Raw genomic sequence first — 13,835 nt, 5'->3', positions numbered from 1 at the left:
GCCATCAGGCTGGAGTCAGACTGGGAGGTGAAGGGGAGGGCTCGATCTGCATGTGTCCATTCCCACCTGTGCCCTTACGACCCTCACATCCTCACTAGTCTGTTCACCATCTTAAAGTCTCAAGTCCAGGACCCCAAACCCGAGGGACATTCCATCTTCTCTGTGGAGATGTTTCATGTGGTAAGAGGCAGAATAGAGGCAGAACACTGAGCAGGCTGGCTGGCAGGCAGTTGGAGTCCTGACAGTGAAAAGGGAACAGAAGAGAAAGAAGATACAGAGAGATCCAGACAGAGATTGAGAACGCAGTCGAGAGAAGCTTCTGTGCGACTGTCCTTCAGAGAAAGACCTTTGCGGATTTCGTCCCCTTCTTGGTGTTCCCTCTTACTCTGCTTTTCTCCTCAGACAAGTCATAACCTGCCGCTCACTTTCGGTTTGCAGCCAAAGTGATCATCCACCAGACACTTAGTGTCTTAGAAGACATTGTGGAGAATATCTCTGGGGAATCCACCAAGTCCCGACAGATCTGCTATCAGTCGTTGCAGGAATCCGTTCAGGTCTCCCTGGCCCTCTTTCCAGCTTTCATCCATCAGTCAGGTAGGAGCTGGCTGCGGGCCCCACTGCTGGGTGGTACTGACAGGGCCCAGAGTCCTGCCTAGCCCTGTAGGGCAGGCTGAGTCAGTCGGCTGCGCAGACTAGAGGTGTGGGCTGAGGGCAGTGACGTCATGAGGTGCTCAGTCACTTGGGAACATAGCAGTGGATGGGGCGTTATTCCAGGGCCGACATAGAACTTTTTCTGGGAGTTCTACTTATTTATTATGTGGCAAGATGAGTTTTGCTGAGATGCTAACCCTCCCTGCACTCTGTCACCATCGCTCAGAGAAGCTCGCTCTCGGTCTCTGGGTCTGCTGGCCTGGCTCTCCTGAGCAGTGACTGTGGTCCTGTCAGTCTTGTGAGAGAAATACCAGGGCTTCTCAGTCAGCACATGCTCACTAATTGCCCCCAGGTGTATGTGGTTGAAGCCAGAACATACTCTACAGATGATTTTTGAGATCTGGAAGTGCAGCCACACTAAATGTAACCAATATTTTCAGCAGTTAGTCCATTTAACGGCCCAGGGCATGCAGTCAGAAGTACACCATTATCCATTTTCAGCGGCTTGACGCTGGACCCAACTGCAGAGAGAAGTGGCTGAAGCCTCCAGGTGCTGACCCAGTTCAGTAGTTGCATCCGCGAGCACAAGATGGCCCAGCCACAGTGAGCGCTCTGCACAGCGCTGGATGCTGGGCAGTGAGGGTGGCTTCAAGGTGACCTTCGTTTCCTACCATGAGCCACTGGGTGGAGTTGTCCATATTAGGGCTGTTTTCTCAGCATGTCCTTAATCATTTCCCACTTTCCGTCACTGGCTGTGATGGTCCTGGCTGAATTTCTTCCAGCAGGAAGCCTTAGAGCTGGAGAGGATAGTACAGATAGCAGGAGGCAGTGCGTCCAGCCCGGGGCTGCTCTTCACGCGGGTGTACGTGCCTCTGATCACCCGCTTTGTCCCTTTATTTAGATGTGACTGATGAGATGCTGAGCTTCTTCCTCACTCTGTTTCGAGGCCTTAGAGTCCAGATGGGCGTGCCTTTCACTGAGCAGATCATACAGACTTTCCTCAATATGTTTACCAGGTAACCACTGACCTGCTCGCTATCCGTGGTTTTCCGGCTCCACGTGAGAAGTGGTGGGACCTGGCTGCTAAGCATGGGCCTTTTTGCTCCCTTTCTTCTCTTGCCACGTGCTGCTCCCAGAGAACCGTTTCCTTGGCTATGGTGTGCTTTCTCTTGTCTTCAGAGAACAGTTGGCTGAGAGTATCCTCCATGAAGGCAGTACTGGCTGCCGGGTGGTCGAGAAGTTCCTGAAGATCCTGCAGGTAGTGGTCCAGGAGCCCGGCCAGGTGTTCAAGCCCTTCCTCCCCAGCATCATCGCCCTGTGCATGGAGCAGGTGTATCCCATCATTGCCGAGGTACGAGGGGCTGGGTGGTCTCCCATGCTGCCTGTGACTGGGGAGGGAATGAGATATTGAGAAAGAGTTGTTGTGTTTTAAACTGAATTTGTTAGTTACTTTATTTTTCTCGTAAGATAATATTTCTGAGAATGCTACTGGCTTGGTACACTGGCTGAGTTAATTAGAACTAACCTAGTACAAGCATAGCAGGTTCATTGTCACGAGGTTGCTTGGTTGGTAAGATCAGCCTCCCATGGGAAACAGTTTATAACTTTAGGTGAGTATGTGGTTTTCTCCAGCAGATATAACAGACGTTATAATAACAAAATTTTATAATGCTTCCCTATTAAGAACTTTCATAATCTCAAGCATACAAAACAAGTTCCTAGAACCATTCAAGGTTTTCGTCATTAGAAAGCTCCTTGTCCTCCTTAGAAAACAGCCACTCAGCATGACCAAATTCAGAATCAGTATATTTTTACTGAAGTTTTCTATGATAGTTTCGTAAACAAGGGCTGTCCTTTCTAACTGCCCAAGCTAAGGCGTAAGTCACTCCAGTTGCTCTGTGTCATTAAACACATCTTGGCCCTCTGAGTGTTCTGTCATGGAAGCTGGTGCCCACTGGTCTTGATTTCAGTCGAAGCTGGATTAAATAGATCCGGGCCTTATAATGTTGACTTCTGCCAAGACACGTGGAATAATGTGACCTGTCATGATCTTCCACGACTTGGAGATTTTTGGATAAATTAGAAAATTATTGCTGAGCCTGCCTCCCTTTCCTCCTCCTCCTGCCGGTGAAAGAGGAGACAGACTTGGAGAGCAGTTAGCACCAGAAGCTGCCTCCACCGTGAGGTGCCACTTCTACCTGGAGGCCCTCTCATGCTGCTTTCGGTGGTTTCTGAGTGCTTTTTAAACTCCTTTTCTATAGAGGGCAGAACCTCTGTTAAGCCTTTTCATCTGTGTCTATCCTCAGAGGTTGCATAAGACCAATAGGTTAGCCGGGACACTTTTTTAATTCTGGCAAAGGAACATGACAGATCAGATCAACTGCTTTCTAAACAGGAAATCCATAGTCCTAATTGTTTTTCCACTTAGGAACCTTTTTTCCGAGCTTGAAAAGCTGTGAGTGCTTCCATCAGAAAAAGGGCCCCTTGGCACTGACCCAGGCATTGTGTGTCTCAGCTCTGGCCCCGTCTTGGCCTAAGTGCTGCTTGTTTGAACTGCAGGCCTGTTGGGGGGCTAAATAGGATGAGATCGAACTCCTTGTTTCAACTGCTGAGAGCCACGCGGAAGGGGGCATACTGCTGTCAGCAGGGATCTCTCAGACCTCTTGCCTGCGCTGGGACCAGGCTGTGGGTGGCTCCTGAGCCTCAGGAAGGGAAGGTGCGAGGGTCTGTGTGTGTCTCCACAGCGCCCCTCCCCTGATGTGAAGGCAGAGCTGTTTGAGCTCCTTTTCCGGACGCTCCATCACAACTGGAGGTACTTCTTCAAGTCCACCGTCCTGGCCAGTGTGCAGAGGGGCATGGCTGAGGAGCAGATGGAGAACCAACCGCAATTCAGTGCCATCATGCAGGTAACCTGGAGAGCTGGTGAGGCTGAGTGGAATCCACGAACAGGCAGGCCCCATTCCGGACGCCAGTGCATCTATTGGCTGACTGTCCGTCGCGTTGCTTCTCCGGCTCACGGTCCCACTTCCTCTAACGTGGCCGCTTCAGCGGGTGCCACAGAGTGGTGCTTTGAAGCCTCGCAGTTTTGGATCTGAAGCTCAACTCTCGCTCTATACTTGTGATGTTAGTTAATTTCCTGGAGCCTCAGTCTCTCCGTGAAGTAGGGGTAACACTGCCTGATTCACGGCTTTGTTGTGGGTTACATGAGAGCATACATCGTGTTCCTGGCCCTGGGAGTGCTGGGTCCACATGAGCTCCCCCTGCCTTGCAGTGGAGTTAGCCCGCGTGTGGGCAGCCCCCTGCGTCGGGTACCCCTGGGCCTCCTCACCCACAGCACTGTGGCCGTTGATCTGCATTTTTCGAAGATAGTTCTGGCTTGTGCGACGGTGGGAGAAGCCCTGCCCTGGGAGTCAGTCTCCCTTTCCGATCAAGTGTGATGCTTGTGAGCCCTGGGGGCCGAGCACACAGGGTGGCCAGCTGCTCCCTGACTGCTTTTAGGCACGCTCCTTGTTCTGCACTCAGCTGTACAACTTTTTTATTTTAAGTCTCGGTCAAAGTAGAGGGTTATTTTTATTTTCTGATTTTTCAGTGCTAGTTTTTCCTCATAGAGAACCCAAAGGGGTTTCTACTGTTCTTCACTTTAGCTCTGCTCCAACACACACGCATGAGACACACTCCTGGTGTGGAAGCGCAATTGTTGCACCCCTGGTCTCGCCAGTTATTTTGCTGTTCTTCCATCTCTGACACCACATGGCTGGCCTGGATTTGGAGTATTCAGGTGCCTTCTCCCCTCCCCTCCTACCTCCTTCTTCAACTCTGTCCTTGCTTTTAAGGTGCTTTTGGTAGACAGATGGCTAGTCCTCCACTCAGGACTGGTGAAAGCCACTTTGGAAAACAGCTTCACAGTTTGGCAGTTTCTTACAAAGTTAAACATGTAGTTACTCCATGATCTGGCAATCTCGCCTCTAAATTTTTTACCTAAGGTAAATGAAGACATGTTATTCCCACAGAGTGTACAGAGATGTTATAGCAGCTTTTTTCCTAATTGCCAAAAGCTGGAAACAATCCAAATATCCATCAGGCGGTGACTAGATAGCCTGTTGACACCTGCCCCTCCACAGTGAAAAGGCACGTTCTCACCGATGCAGCAATGCCGTGGCCTCCCGGTACATTGCACCCAGTACAAAGGAACCAGCTCCAAAGGGTTGCTTTGGAAACACTGCCGATTCCATCCCATCATATGACACATGTTTTGGAAAAAGCAAATCCCAAGGAACAGAGAGTGAGCAGTGGTTGCCTAGGGCAGGAGGAGAGGAAGGCCATGAAATTAAAAGACACTTGCTCCTTGGAAGGAAAGCTGTGACAAGTCTAGACAATGCATTAAGAGACACTAAGAGACAGCCTCTGCTGACAAAAGCCGCACAGTCACAGCCATGGCTTTGCCAGAAGCCACGTATGGGTGTGAGAGGGAAACCATGAAGACAGCTGAGGGCCAAAGAATTCATGCTTTCGAACTGTGGTCATGGAGAAGACTCTTGAGAGTCCCTTGGACTGCAGGGAGATCAAACCAGCCAATCCTAAAGGAGATCAGTCTTGAATATTCATTGGAAGGACTGATGCTGAAGCTGAAGCTCCCAATACTTTGGCCACGTGACATGAAGAGTCGACACGTTGGAAAAGACCTTGTTGCTGGGAAAGATGGAAGGCGGGAGGAGAAGGGGGCAGCAGAGGAAAAGATGGTTAGATGGCATCGCTGACTCAGCAGACCTGAATTTGCTCACACTCTGAGAGGTTGTGGACAGGGAAGCCTGGCATGCTGCAGTCCATGGGGTTGCAAAGAGTCGGACACGACTGAGGGGCTGAACAACAGCAGCAGCAGGGGGTGAGGACTGACCGCAGCGGGGGCGTGAGAGGACTTTCTGAGGAGGGGAAATCTTTGTTATTGATGATGGTGGTGGTTAGATTCCTCTGTGTGTTGCTTAGAACCACATGATGGTGAACATCAAAGGGGTGAACTTTACTCTGTTACACTTCAATAAACATGATTAAAAAATAAAACCATTGGATGTTGTAAAGGTTTCATCACGGCACAAGGATTATAAGACCCCCCTTCTTATAGTTTAGGAGCCCAAGGGCAGAATGATGACGCTGTCAGCTGGCCTGTTGTGGGGCATGTCCTGCCCGCCGATGGGTTTGCGTTTCAGTGGCCTACCCTGCTCCTCCTCAGTCAGACTGCTTTTGTAATCTGTACATGTTGTTCTCTTTGGCTTGCTGGGTCTTCATTGCTCTGTGAGGGCTCTTCTCCAGCTCTCTCGTGGCGAGCGGGGACTGCTCTCTAGCTGAGGCACACAGGCTTCTTGCCACGGCTTCTCACTGCGAAGCGCAGGGTCTAGGGCGCACGGGCTTCAGGAGTTGTGGTTCCCAGGCTCTAGAACACAGGCTCAATAGTTGTGGCCCGTGGGCTCAGTCACTGTGTGGCCTGTGATCAGGGATGGAACCTATGTCTCCTGCATTGGCAGGCGGATTCATTACCACTGAACCCCCAGGAAAGCCCCCTCCTCAGTCACTTCCTGTTGGAGCAGGCCTCTTTGTACTTAGAGTGGGGAGGGTGAACGAGTAACGGAATTCCACAGCCCAGATCCTGCAAAGCAGTTTAAAGATGAGCTATTGCTTAACCCCAAGGCAGAGGCAGCTGGTTGTACAGGAGCTTCAAGGATTTGTGGTTTATGAGACCTGGGATGCCATGGAGAGGGTGGCTTATGGGTGCGTAGTTGGCATGAGCCAGGGGTCGGCAGCCTCTGGTGTGTTTGCCTTGGTATTTGCCTTGAGGTGTTAGCTTCTTCCTCCAAAGACAGACTCTGTGAAGGAGGTTAGAGGTTTATTACAAAAGGGTCAAGATGCAACCAAGTAAGTGAGGCCCAGTGGGGAGTTCTTGGGGGCCCAGACTACACAGGAGCATTCCAAAGATCTGACCAGATGGGCCAGGAGAGCGAGGCAGCAGGCGCCTTCACCCTGTGTTGACATGGGGAGCCGCCAGCGAGTATTGGGTCTCTGGGTGTAGGGAGGTGCCCTGGAAGGGCTGGATCTAAGGGTATGTAAAGGTCGCTAATAAAACGGTGGTCTTACTTCCTAGGCTTTTGGACAGTCCTTTCTCCAGCCCGATATCCACCTATTTAAACAAAACCTCTTTTACTTGGAGACTCTCAACACCAAGCAGAAGCTGTACCACAAGGTGAGTGCCCCGCCAACTCTCAGATAAAGGCTTCATTGTCAGCGGTGTCATGGGCCCAGGCCTAGCCCCCCGGTCAGTGGCTGCGGAGCCTGCCGGCCTGCCGCTCACCCCGCTCGTCCGTCTGTCTGTCTGCAGAAGATCTTCCGGAGCGCCATGCTCTTCCAGTTCGTGAACGTGCTGCTCCAGGTCCTGGTGTGCAGGTCCCACGACCTCCTGCAGGAGGACATTGGCATCGCCATCTACAACATGGCCTCCGTGGACTTTGACGGCTTCTTCACGGCCTTCCTCCCGGAGTTCCTCACCAGCTGTGACGGTGTGGATGCCAACCAGAAAAACGTACTGGGGCGCAATTTCAAGATGGATCGGGTGAGGAGAGAAAGGCCCGGCTGAAGGGAGGTGGGCAGGCGTGGGCGCTCAGGCCCGGCGCCCGTTCCGAGAGGCGGAGCAGGCTGCCTCGGGCATGCTCCGCTGTAGCTTGTGCGGCTCCTGGGGGACTCGGTGCTGTGACCAGACTGAGGGGCACACGCTGTCCCTCGGGGTGGCCTATGTGGCGAGTATATTCTTTGTCTCTGCTGCTCAGCCCCCAATCCCTGTTCTGGCCCCAGCCATCCACCTGGTTTGTCTCAGCTTCTTTGTACCCCGTCGAGCCCACGTCTGAGTAGGGCCCAGCTCTTGTTTCCTCTGGGTCGTGAGCTGGCACAGCCTGGACTTGTGACAGACCAAGAAGATTGGTGCTTGGAAGGGAGCCCAGGGTTAGAGGTGGGGCCTTGGGCACTTCTCAGATGCTAGGCACAGAGGGGCTGACCTGCTGCCGGGGCCTGGGAGGAGCCTCCTGGCGTTCACACTCTTCCCCACGCTGTTCCCCCGGAGGCGGTCAGGTGGCTGGGCAGCCGCTCAGGTGGGAGCTGGGGTGGTGAGGTCTCTGGAGTGTGGGAAGCCATTCCTGCTGGTGTGTCTGGGTCCCATGGTGCCGGCCTCTTCTGCCCTGGGGCCTCCTTGCTGGGCCCTCACCGGCCCTCTTCCTTCCTGTTTACCCTGCCAAGTCTTCGCTGCTCGCCTGCCAGGAGGCTCTTCCAGGACCTTTGTGTCCAATAATTTTTTGCAGTGACGCCTGCTCCTTCTGTGTGCTCTCGGTGTTGCTGACCTGACCCGTGTGCAACAGCCTGTCCACCTACCTCTTCAGGGGCACGTGTTGCTCTTGCTGGGGAAACTCCACATGCTCCTGATCGTCTCCTCTGTGATATGTGGCAGGATCATTCTTTGTTAGACTTAGCTCCTGTTTTCCCTTGTCTTGGAGTCTTTCTCTCCCTGGGATTGATCTTGTTTTCTCCTGAGCTTCTTGAAGTTCACTTCAGCTAGTTGGGTCTTTCTGTCGTCCTTGTCCTGGAGGCCCTAATGTTCAGTGATTGGTTTCTAGTGGTGCCATTGTTAGGTCGACTTCTGGATTTAAACAGTGGCTTTCAAATCTCAGTATGCATCGAGCACCTGAGGTGCTTTTGCAGCAGTACTCCTGTGTTTCACTCAGGAAATTTGAACTTGGCATTCAGGAGCCATTGATTTTAAAAACATCCCTGGATTTGTTTTCATGAGGATGAAATAAGTAGTCAGTGCCTTCATTCATTCATCCACTGTGTAGTTGAAGCTGGCTGCGTCTCAGGCCCTGTGCCAGGGTTTCCGGGAGCGCCACTCACCCTGCTTGCAAGCATCTTGCTGGGAAGACAGGCAACAGCGACCTCTCTGGACCTCGCTGAGCCAAGCATCTTATGTGCTTCGTTTAAATAAAAACTTTATTTATTTATTTTTGGCTGGGCTGGGTCTTTGTTGCTGCTCAGGATTCTCTCTAGTTTTAGAGAGTGGCGGCTGCTCTCTAGCTGTGGTGCGCAGGCTTCTCGCTGTGGTGGGTCCTCTCGTTCTGGAGCACTGACTGAGACGCACCGGCTTCAGGAATCGTGGCTCACTGGTTGGAGAGCACAGGCTCAGTAGTTGTGATGCACGGGCTTAGTTGCTCCACTGCATGTGGGATCTTCCCGGATCAGGGATTCTGCATTGACAGGTGGATTCTTTCCCACTGAGCCACTAGCTCAGTGGAGCTGGTGGAGCTCAGCTCCATTGACTTCTTTAAGCCTTGAAACGGCCTTCTGTGAAGGGTAGGTCCTGTTGCCAGCCCTGCTTCACAGAGGAGCCCAGGCTCAGAAAGGTCAGCAGTACAGAACTTGGGATTGGTAGATTCAAGAAGCAGGATCCAGAGCTAGGGGTTCTGGCTCCAGAACCTGTGCTCTGTCCACGGGCAGGGAGAGCCACGGGCCTCCGAGAGCTCGGAGCAGAGGCGCTGACCTCCCCGGTTGAGGCCAGGAAATAGATCGTATCTGAGTGGCCTTTTTGGAAGAGGCAGCCTTTGAGAGGAGGGAGGGTAGCCAGGTGGCCTTGCAGGTGTGGACAGGCACTGTAGATGTTCCTCTGTGTGTGGACCTGCAATCCGGCGTTACTGATCCAATCCCCAAGTGAAGAAGACGACCTCTGGTGGTCCCATAGTGGTCCGTGGCTGACTTTGGGCTTCCCGTGGGAGGCTTTCTCTGTTTGCACTCGGTGGCCAGCAGGCTAGGTGTCGGGTGGCATGTAGGCCGCTTCCGGTGTGTGACGCTTGATTGGCAGGGCCTGCCTGGAGCCCTGGTTGGAGACGGTTCTGCAGAGGGGCCTGGCTGGCCATGGGGAAGTGACTTCCGTCTGGACGCCCTCCCTTCCGGCCTGTGTCACCGGGCAGGTTCCCTGACCTCTCTGTGCTTCACTCTCTTCCCCCTTCAGTGGCAGTGCTGACAGTCTGTGTCGCAGGCTGGCCGTGAGGATTGAATGAGTTGTCTCCGAATTGCTTGGGGACAGGGCCTGGCACGTGGTAGGCACTAGGGCCGTGCCAGCTGTCATTCTTTTCCTCCTGCCGTGCTTTTGCTCACGTGTGGGGCAAAGAATGAGGACAGTTTCGAGTCTGGTAGAGGGTCCGCAGAGCCCCGAATACCCCGTGGGAAGCAGTGGCTGAGAGGTGTGGGTGGTTGGGGTGTCGTGTGGGGCTGGGCTGCAGCTGTGCCCCTGCCTTCCAGGACCTGCCCTCGTTCACCCAGAATGTGCACAGGCTGGTCAACGACCTGCGCTACTACCGGCTCTGCAACGACAGCCTGCCCCCTGGCACCGTGAAGCTCTAGGTGTGGCCTGCTCACCGCCCGAGGGACCCCGACTCCTGCTGCTGCCCCTGCACCACCTCCGCCTGCGGCCACCGGTGTCTCCTGACCAGCCTCGGCCGCTCCTCTGACGCTCAGAACTCCTCCGTGCTCCTGTCTTGTGCCCCCCTAGCAGAACTGGCTCCGGGGCATCTCAGCACCAGCTGAAGGGCATGGGGTGTTTGGAGCAGGCGGGGGTCACGTGGCCAGGTACCAGGGCAGTGCCCGGACGCCCTGTAGGGTGGTCTGTGCCGGTCATGCGTGTCAGTCACCAGGCAGCGACGCCAAGGACAGCTGCGACGGTGCCACCTTCCCACCATTCCACCCCCCTGGCCCAGCCCGCTCAGGAGAGGCATGACTCTGGGGCTGCATTGGCGCTTCGTCAGGCCTCTCCTCCCTCCCCCTAAATTGCCTTGAAGTCTCTGCTTTTTGTCAGAGATTTGCAGACTCATGGGTTTTTTTTTTTTTTTTTTGGTTGTTCTTGTTTTCTCATCATTCCATTGTGATACTAAGAAACTAAGAAGCTTAATGAAAAAATAAAATGCTTATGTTGTTGTTATATAAACGTTGGTTAGGGAGCTTCTTTTCCACTCAAAACTTTCTCAAGAGGAAAAAAAAAACACCACCACTTCCTCAGGGTCCAGCATCCAGGTGAAGGGTCAGGCCTGGCGAGGAGCGGGGCCATGAGGGGTGGGCCCTGCATCGATGCCCTGGGAGAGCCCTTCCCAGGACTGGCTTCCATTCTACCCTCTTCTCGACAACGTCTTGAACCACAAGAAAACTCGGGCTCTTTTTCTCATGTTCAGGAAGGGCGGGGGACTTGGTTCCACTGATGGTTTCCCTAGTGGAGCGGGCTCTGGCGTCCGGGTGGTGCCCACCCTGTTGCTCATTGAGCCATATCCACTCCTCTCCCTCCCAGGGAGTGGGCCCCTTGGGGTCCCAGGGTCTCAGCCGAGAGTGGCAGGGTGGCGGGGGTCTCCTGATGGACTTTCTGAGAGTGGTGGCTGGAGAAGGGAAGGAGGGTATAGCCATTCATGTGAGGGGCGAGGAGTGGGTGGGACTCGGGCTCACTGGTGTGTCAGGGAACAGACACATGGGCAGCGATGACACTTGTCCTGAGAGTTTCTGGGCTAATGGACCAGTGCAACTCCTGCTTCAGGTGTGATGGGGAGTGGATGACAGAACTGGGTTGCTTCTCATGAGGAATACCACGCCTGGCGGGAGGAGGTATGCTCACTTGAAAGTAAGGGTGGGTTAAGGGTCAGGGTCAGGGTTGTCGATAGAACTGGAGAGGAAGGGAGCTGGCTGATGGCTTCTCCTTCCAGGGCCTTTCTTGATCAGAATCGCTTTGGTGGGAGTGGGGCCCTGGGCCGGGTTTGAGTTGGGTGTGTGTTTATGCACACAGTCCCCTGTTCCTTGTCAATCACAGCCTCCCAGCTGCAGCTAGCCCCACTTCTGAGTTCATAGAGGAGGGAATTGAACTTCAGTCGCTCTCCTACAGAAGGGAATTAGCATCCAATTATTCTCAGGCTATAAATACTACCTCACCTGTCTGCTTGGCAAGGCCGGGAGCAATGTCTATGCCGGCATTATGAAAGGGCTTTCTGAACGCCTGGAGATGGAGTGGGGATGGGTTTGGTCCCCTGTGAGCTCCACTCATGAAACACAAGGCAGGACCTGGGATGGTAGAAGAAAGGCCCTGAGCAGTGAGGTGGGTTGGGATGGAGGGTTTTTATTCCAACACTGACAGGCCCGGCCCCTGCTGTGTGGATTGTAGTGAGCTCCCGGGCCTTGGAGGTGGACAGGAGGCTGGGTGACCTGCAGGAAGGCAGCCTCCCCTTGGGGGAGGTGCGACAGCTCTGATCTGATGCCTCCTGACTGCAGTGTACCGCAAGGAAAGATCCTGCGTGTCACAACAAAGACCCACTGCCACCAAATAAATATTTCAGAAGTTATTTCTGTGAATTTTCTTTCCTATATGTGTGTAGAAATGAACAATTTTCTCATTCTTCCTTTTTTTTAAAAAAATTGAAGTCCCATTGTTTTTATAGTCTTCCTTTTATTTACTTAACATCACCATTTTCTCATGTTATAAGTGTTAATCGCTCAGTTGTGTCCAACTCTTTGCAACCCTAGGTACTGTAGCCTACCAGGCTCCTCTATCCATGGAATTCCGGTGCAGTGGGTTGCTGTGCCCTCCTCCAGGGGGATCTTTCTGGTCCAGGGATTGAACCTGGGTCTCAATGCATTGCAGGCAGATTCTTTAGCCGGGAAGCCCCATTATTAAGTATTACGCTGAGTGTTATGTATTATGCTAAGTCATGATTTTAAACCTTGGTATTGTAATTGGAAAGAACAAATCTGACTCCATGTTTGAGCTGTTTTGCTTTAACCTTTGTATCCTGTTCCTTTTGCCTGGAGTTAAGAATATTGCCGATTGCCTAAAATACACAGGATAGGCCATTCGCAAGGCTCCAACCTTTAAGAGTATAACATTTTTCTACTCATATAGAGATAAAAAGTTGTAGAACAGAGAATGACATTTGTTTTGCTGGAGGTTTACAGGAACATCTTGACCTAACCTACGTGGATGGAAGATAGCTGCATCAAGAAGTTTGCGACAACCAACAGCACCCCTCTGTCACCTGGCCTTTAAAAATGCTTTTCTGAAATCCTTCAGAGAGTTCAGGGTTTGGCGGGCATGAGCCTCCTGTCTCCTTGTGTGGCCCTGCAATAAACCTTTCTCTGCTCAAACTCCAACATGTCGGTATTGTGTGGTCTCACTGTGCGTAGGGCACATGAACCTCAGTTCAGTAATTGTATTCTTTCATATGGTGATAACCATGATTTGCTTACAGTTTTTTTTTTTTAATTTTATTATAAATGAAGCTGCAGTGAACATCTTTGTACATAAATCTTGGTGCACTTGTGTGATTATTTCCATAGGTTCAGTCCTGCATGTGAAATTGCTGCATCAAATATTTTTGAGGCTTACGATAGGTATCAGTGGGGCTTGATTTCTATTTCAGGAGAAGGCTGAAAGTTACAGATTTCAGAGCTGCAAAATGTCTGTGCTGTAAGATTCCAAGTCAGCCCCTGGCTTTGTGGATCTCAGGGCCTCTGAGCCCCCGGGGGCGCCTGGCTGGTTAGTGGCACCCTAAACAGGCCTCCTGCCCACTTCTGAGCCACGTTGTTGTCCCTGAGGGACACCTCTGTAAGGCGGCTGGGACCCGGGGGAGAAGAGGTTACAGTTCTAGTCCACTCCTTGGGCCTTGACAGGAACCATAACTGATGGTGGTTCATCAGTTCAACAAACTTACCATCTGCCTTCTTAAGCCAGGTGCTAGGCTGCAACGAAAGGAAAGATTTGGAGACAAGTAAGACACGGCCTGTGTCTGCAAGGAACTCACAGACCATTGAGAAAGGCAAAGAGATCATTGCAGAATGTGTACTAGACTTCTCCGGTGGTACAGTGGGTAAGAATCCACCTGCCCGTGGAGAGGACACGGGTTCAGTCCCTGGTCCAGGAAGATTCCACTTGCTGCAGGGCAGGTAAGCCAGTGCACCGCCACTCCTGAGCCCGCAAGCTGCAGCTACGGAAGCCTGCTCCCCTAGAGCCCATGAGAAGAGCCAACAAGAGAAGCCACCGTGATGAGAAGCCTGAGCACCACAATGAAGTGTAGCCCCTGCTCACTGCTACTAGAGAAAGCCCACACAGCAACGAAGACCCCGCACAGCCGAAA

At 52.6% G+C, this 13,835-nt stretch overlaps 1 protein-coding gene across 3 annotated transcripts in view; it reads left to right on the top strand.

Moving 5' to 3' along the window:
• Window positions 1-10,657, top strand: part of XPO6 (exportin 6) — a 108,221-nt gene extending 97,564 nt beyond the window's left edge. For all 3 annotated transcript variants that reach the window (XM_012104315.4, XM_004020858.5, XM_060406222.1), the window contains exons 18-24: window positions 439-594; window positions 1,553-1,667; window positions 1,831-2,002; window positions 3,396-3,557; window positions 6,785-6,883; window positions 7,019-7,249; window positions 9,976-10,657. In XM_012104315.4, the coding sequence (XP_011959705.2) occupies window positions 439-594; window positions 1,553-1,667; window positions 1,831-2,002; window positions 3,396-3,557; window positions 6,785-6,883; window positions 7,019-7,249; window positions 9,976-10,077 (1,037 nt within the window). In that variant the 3' untranslated portion in view covers window positions 10,078-10,657. The remainder of the gene's footprint in view (window positions 1-438; window positions 595-1,552; window positions 1,668-1,830; window positions 2,003-3,395; window positions 3,558-6,784; window positions 6,884-7,018; window positions 7,250-9,975) is intronic.
• Window positions 10,658-13,835: the final 3,178 nt, after the last annotated feature.

Source organism: Ovis aries, chromosome 24 (genome assembly GCF_016772045.2).
Source record: "Ovis aries strain OAR_USU_Benz2616 breed Rambouillet chromosome 24, ARS-UI_Ramb_v3.0, whole genome shotgun sequence".
In the NCBI taxonomy this organism is placed as follows: domain Eukaryota; kingdom Metazoa; phylum Chordata; class Mammalia; order Artiodactyla; family Bovidae; genus Ovis; species Ovis aries.
Note: the sequence above shows the minus strand (reverse complement) of the source record. Positions and strands in the feature narration are given on the sequence as shown.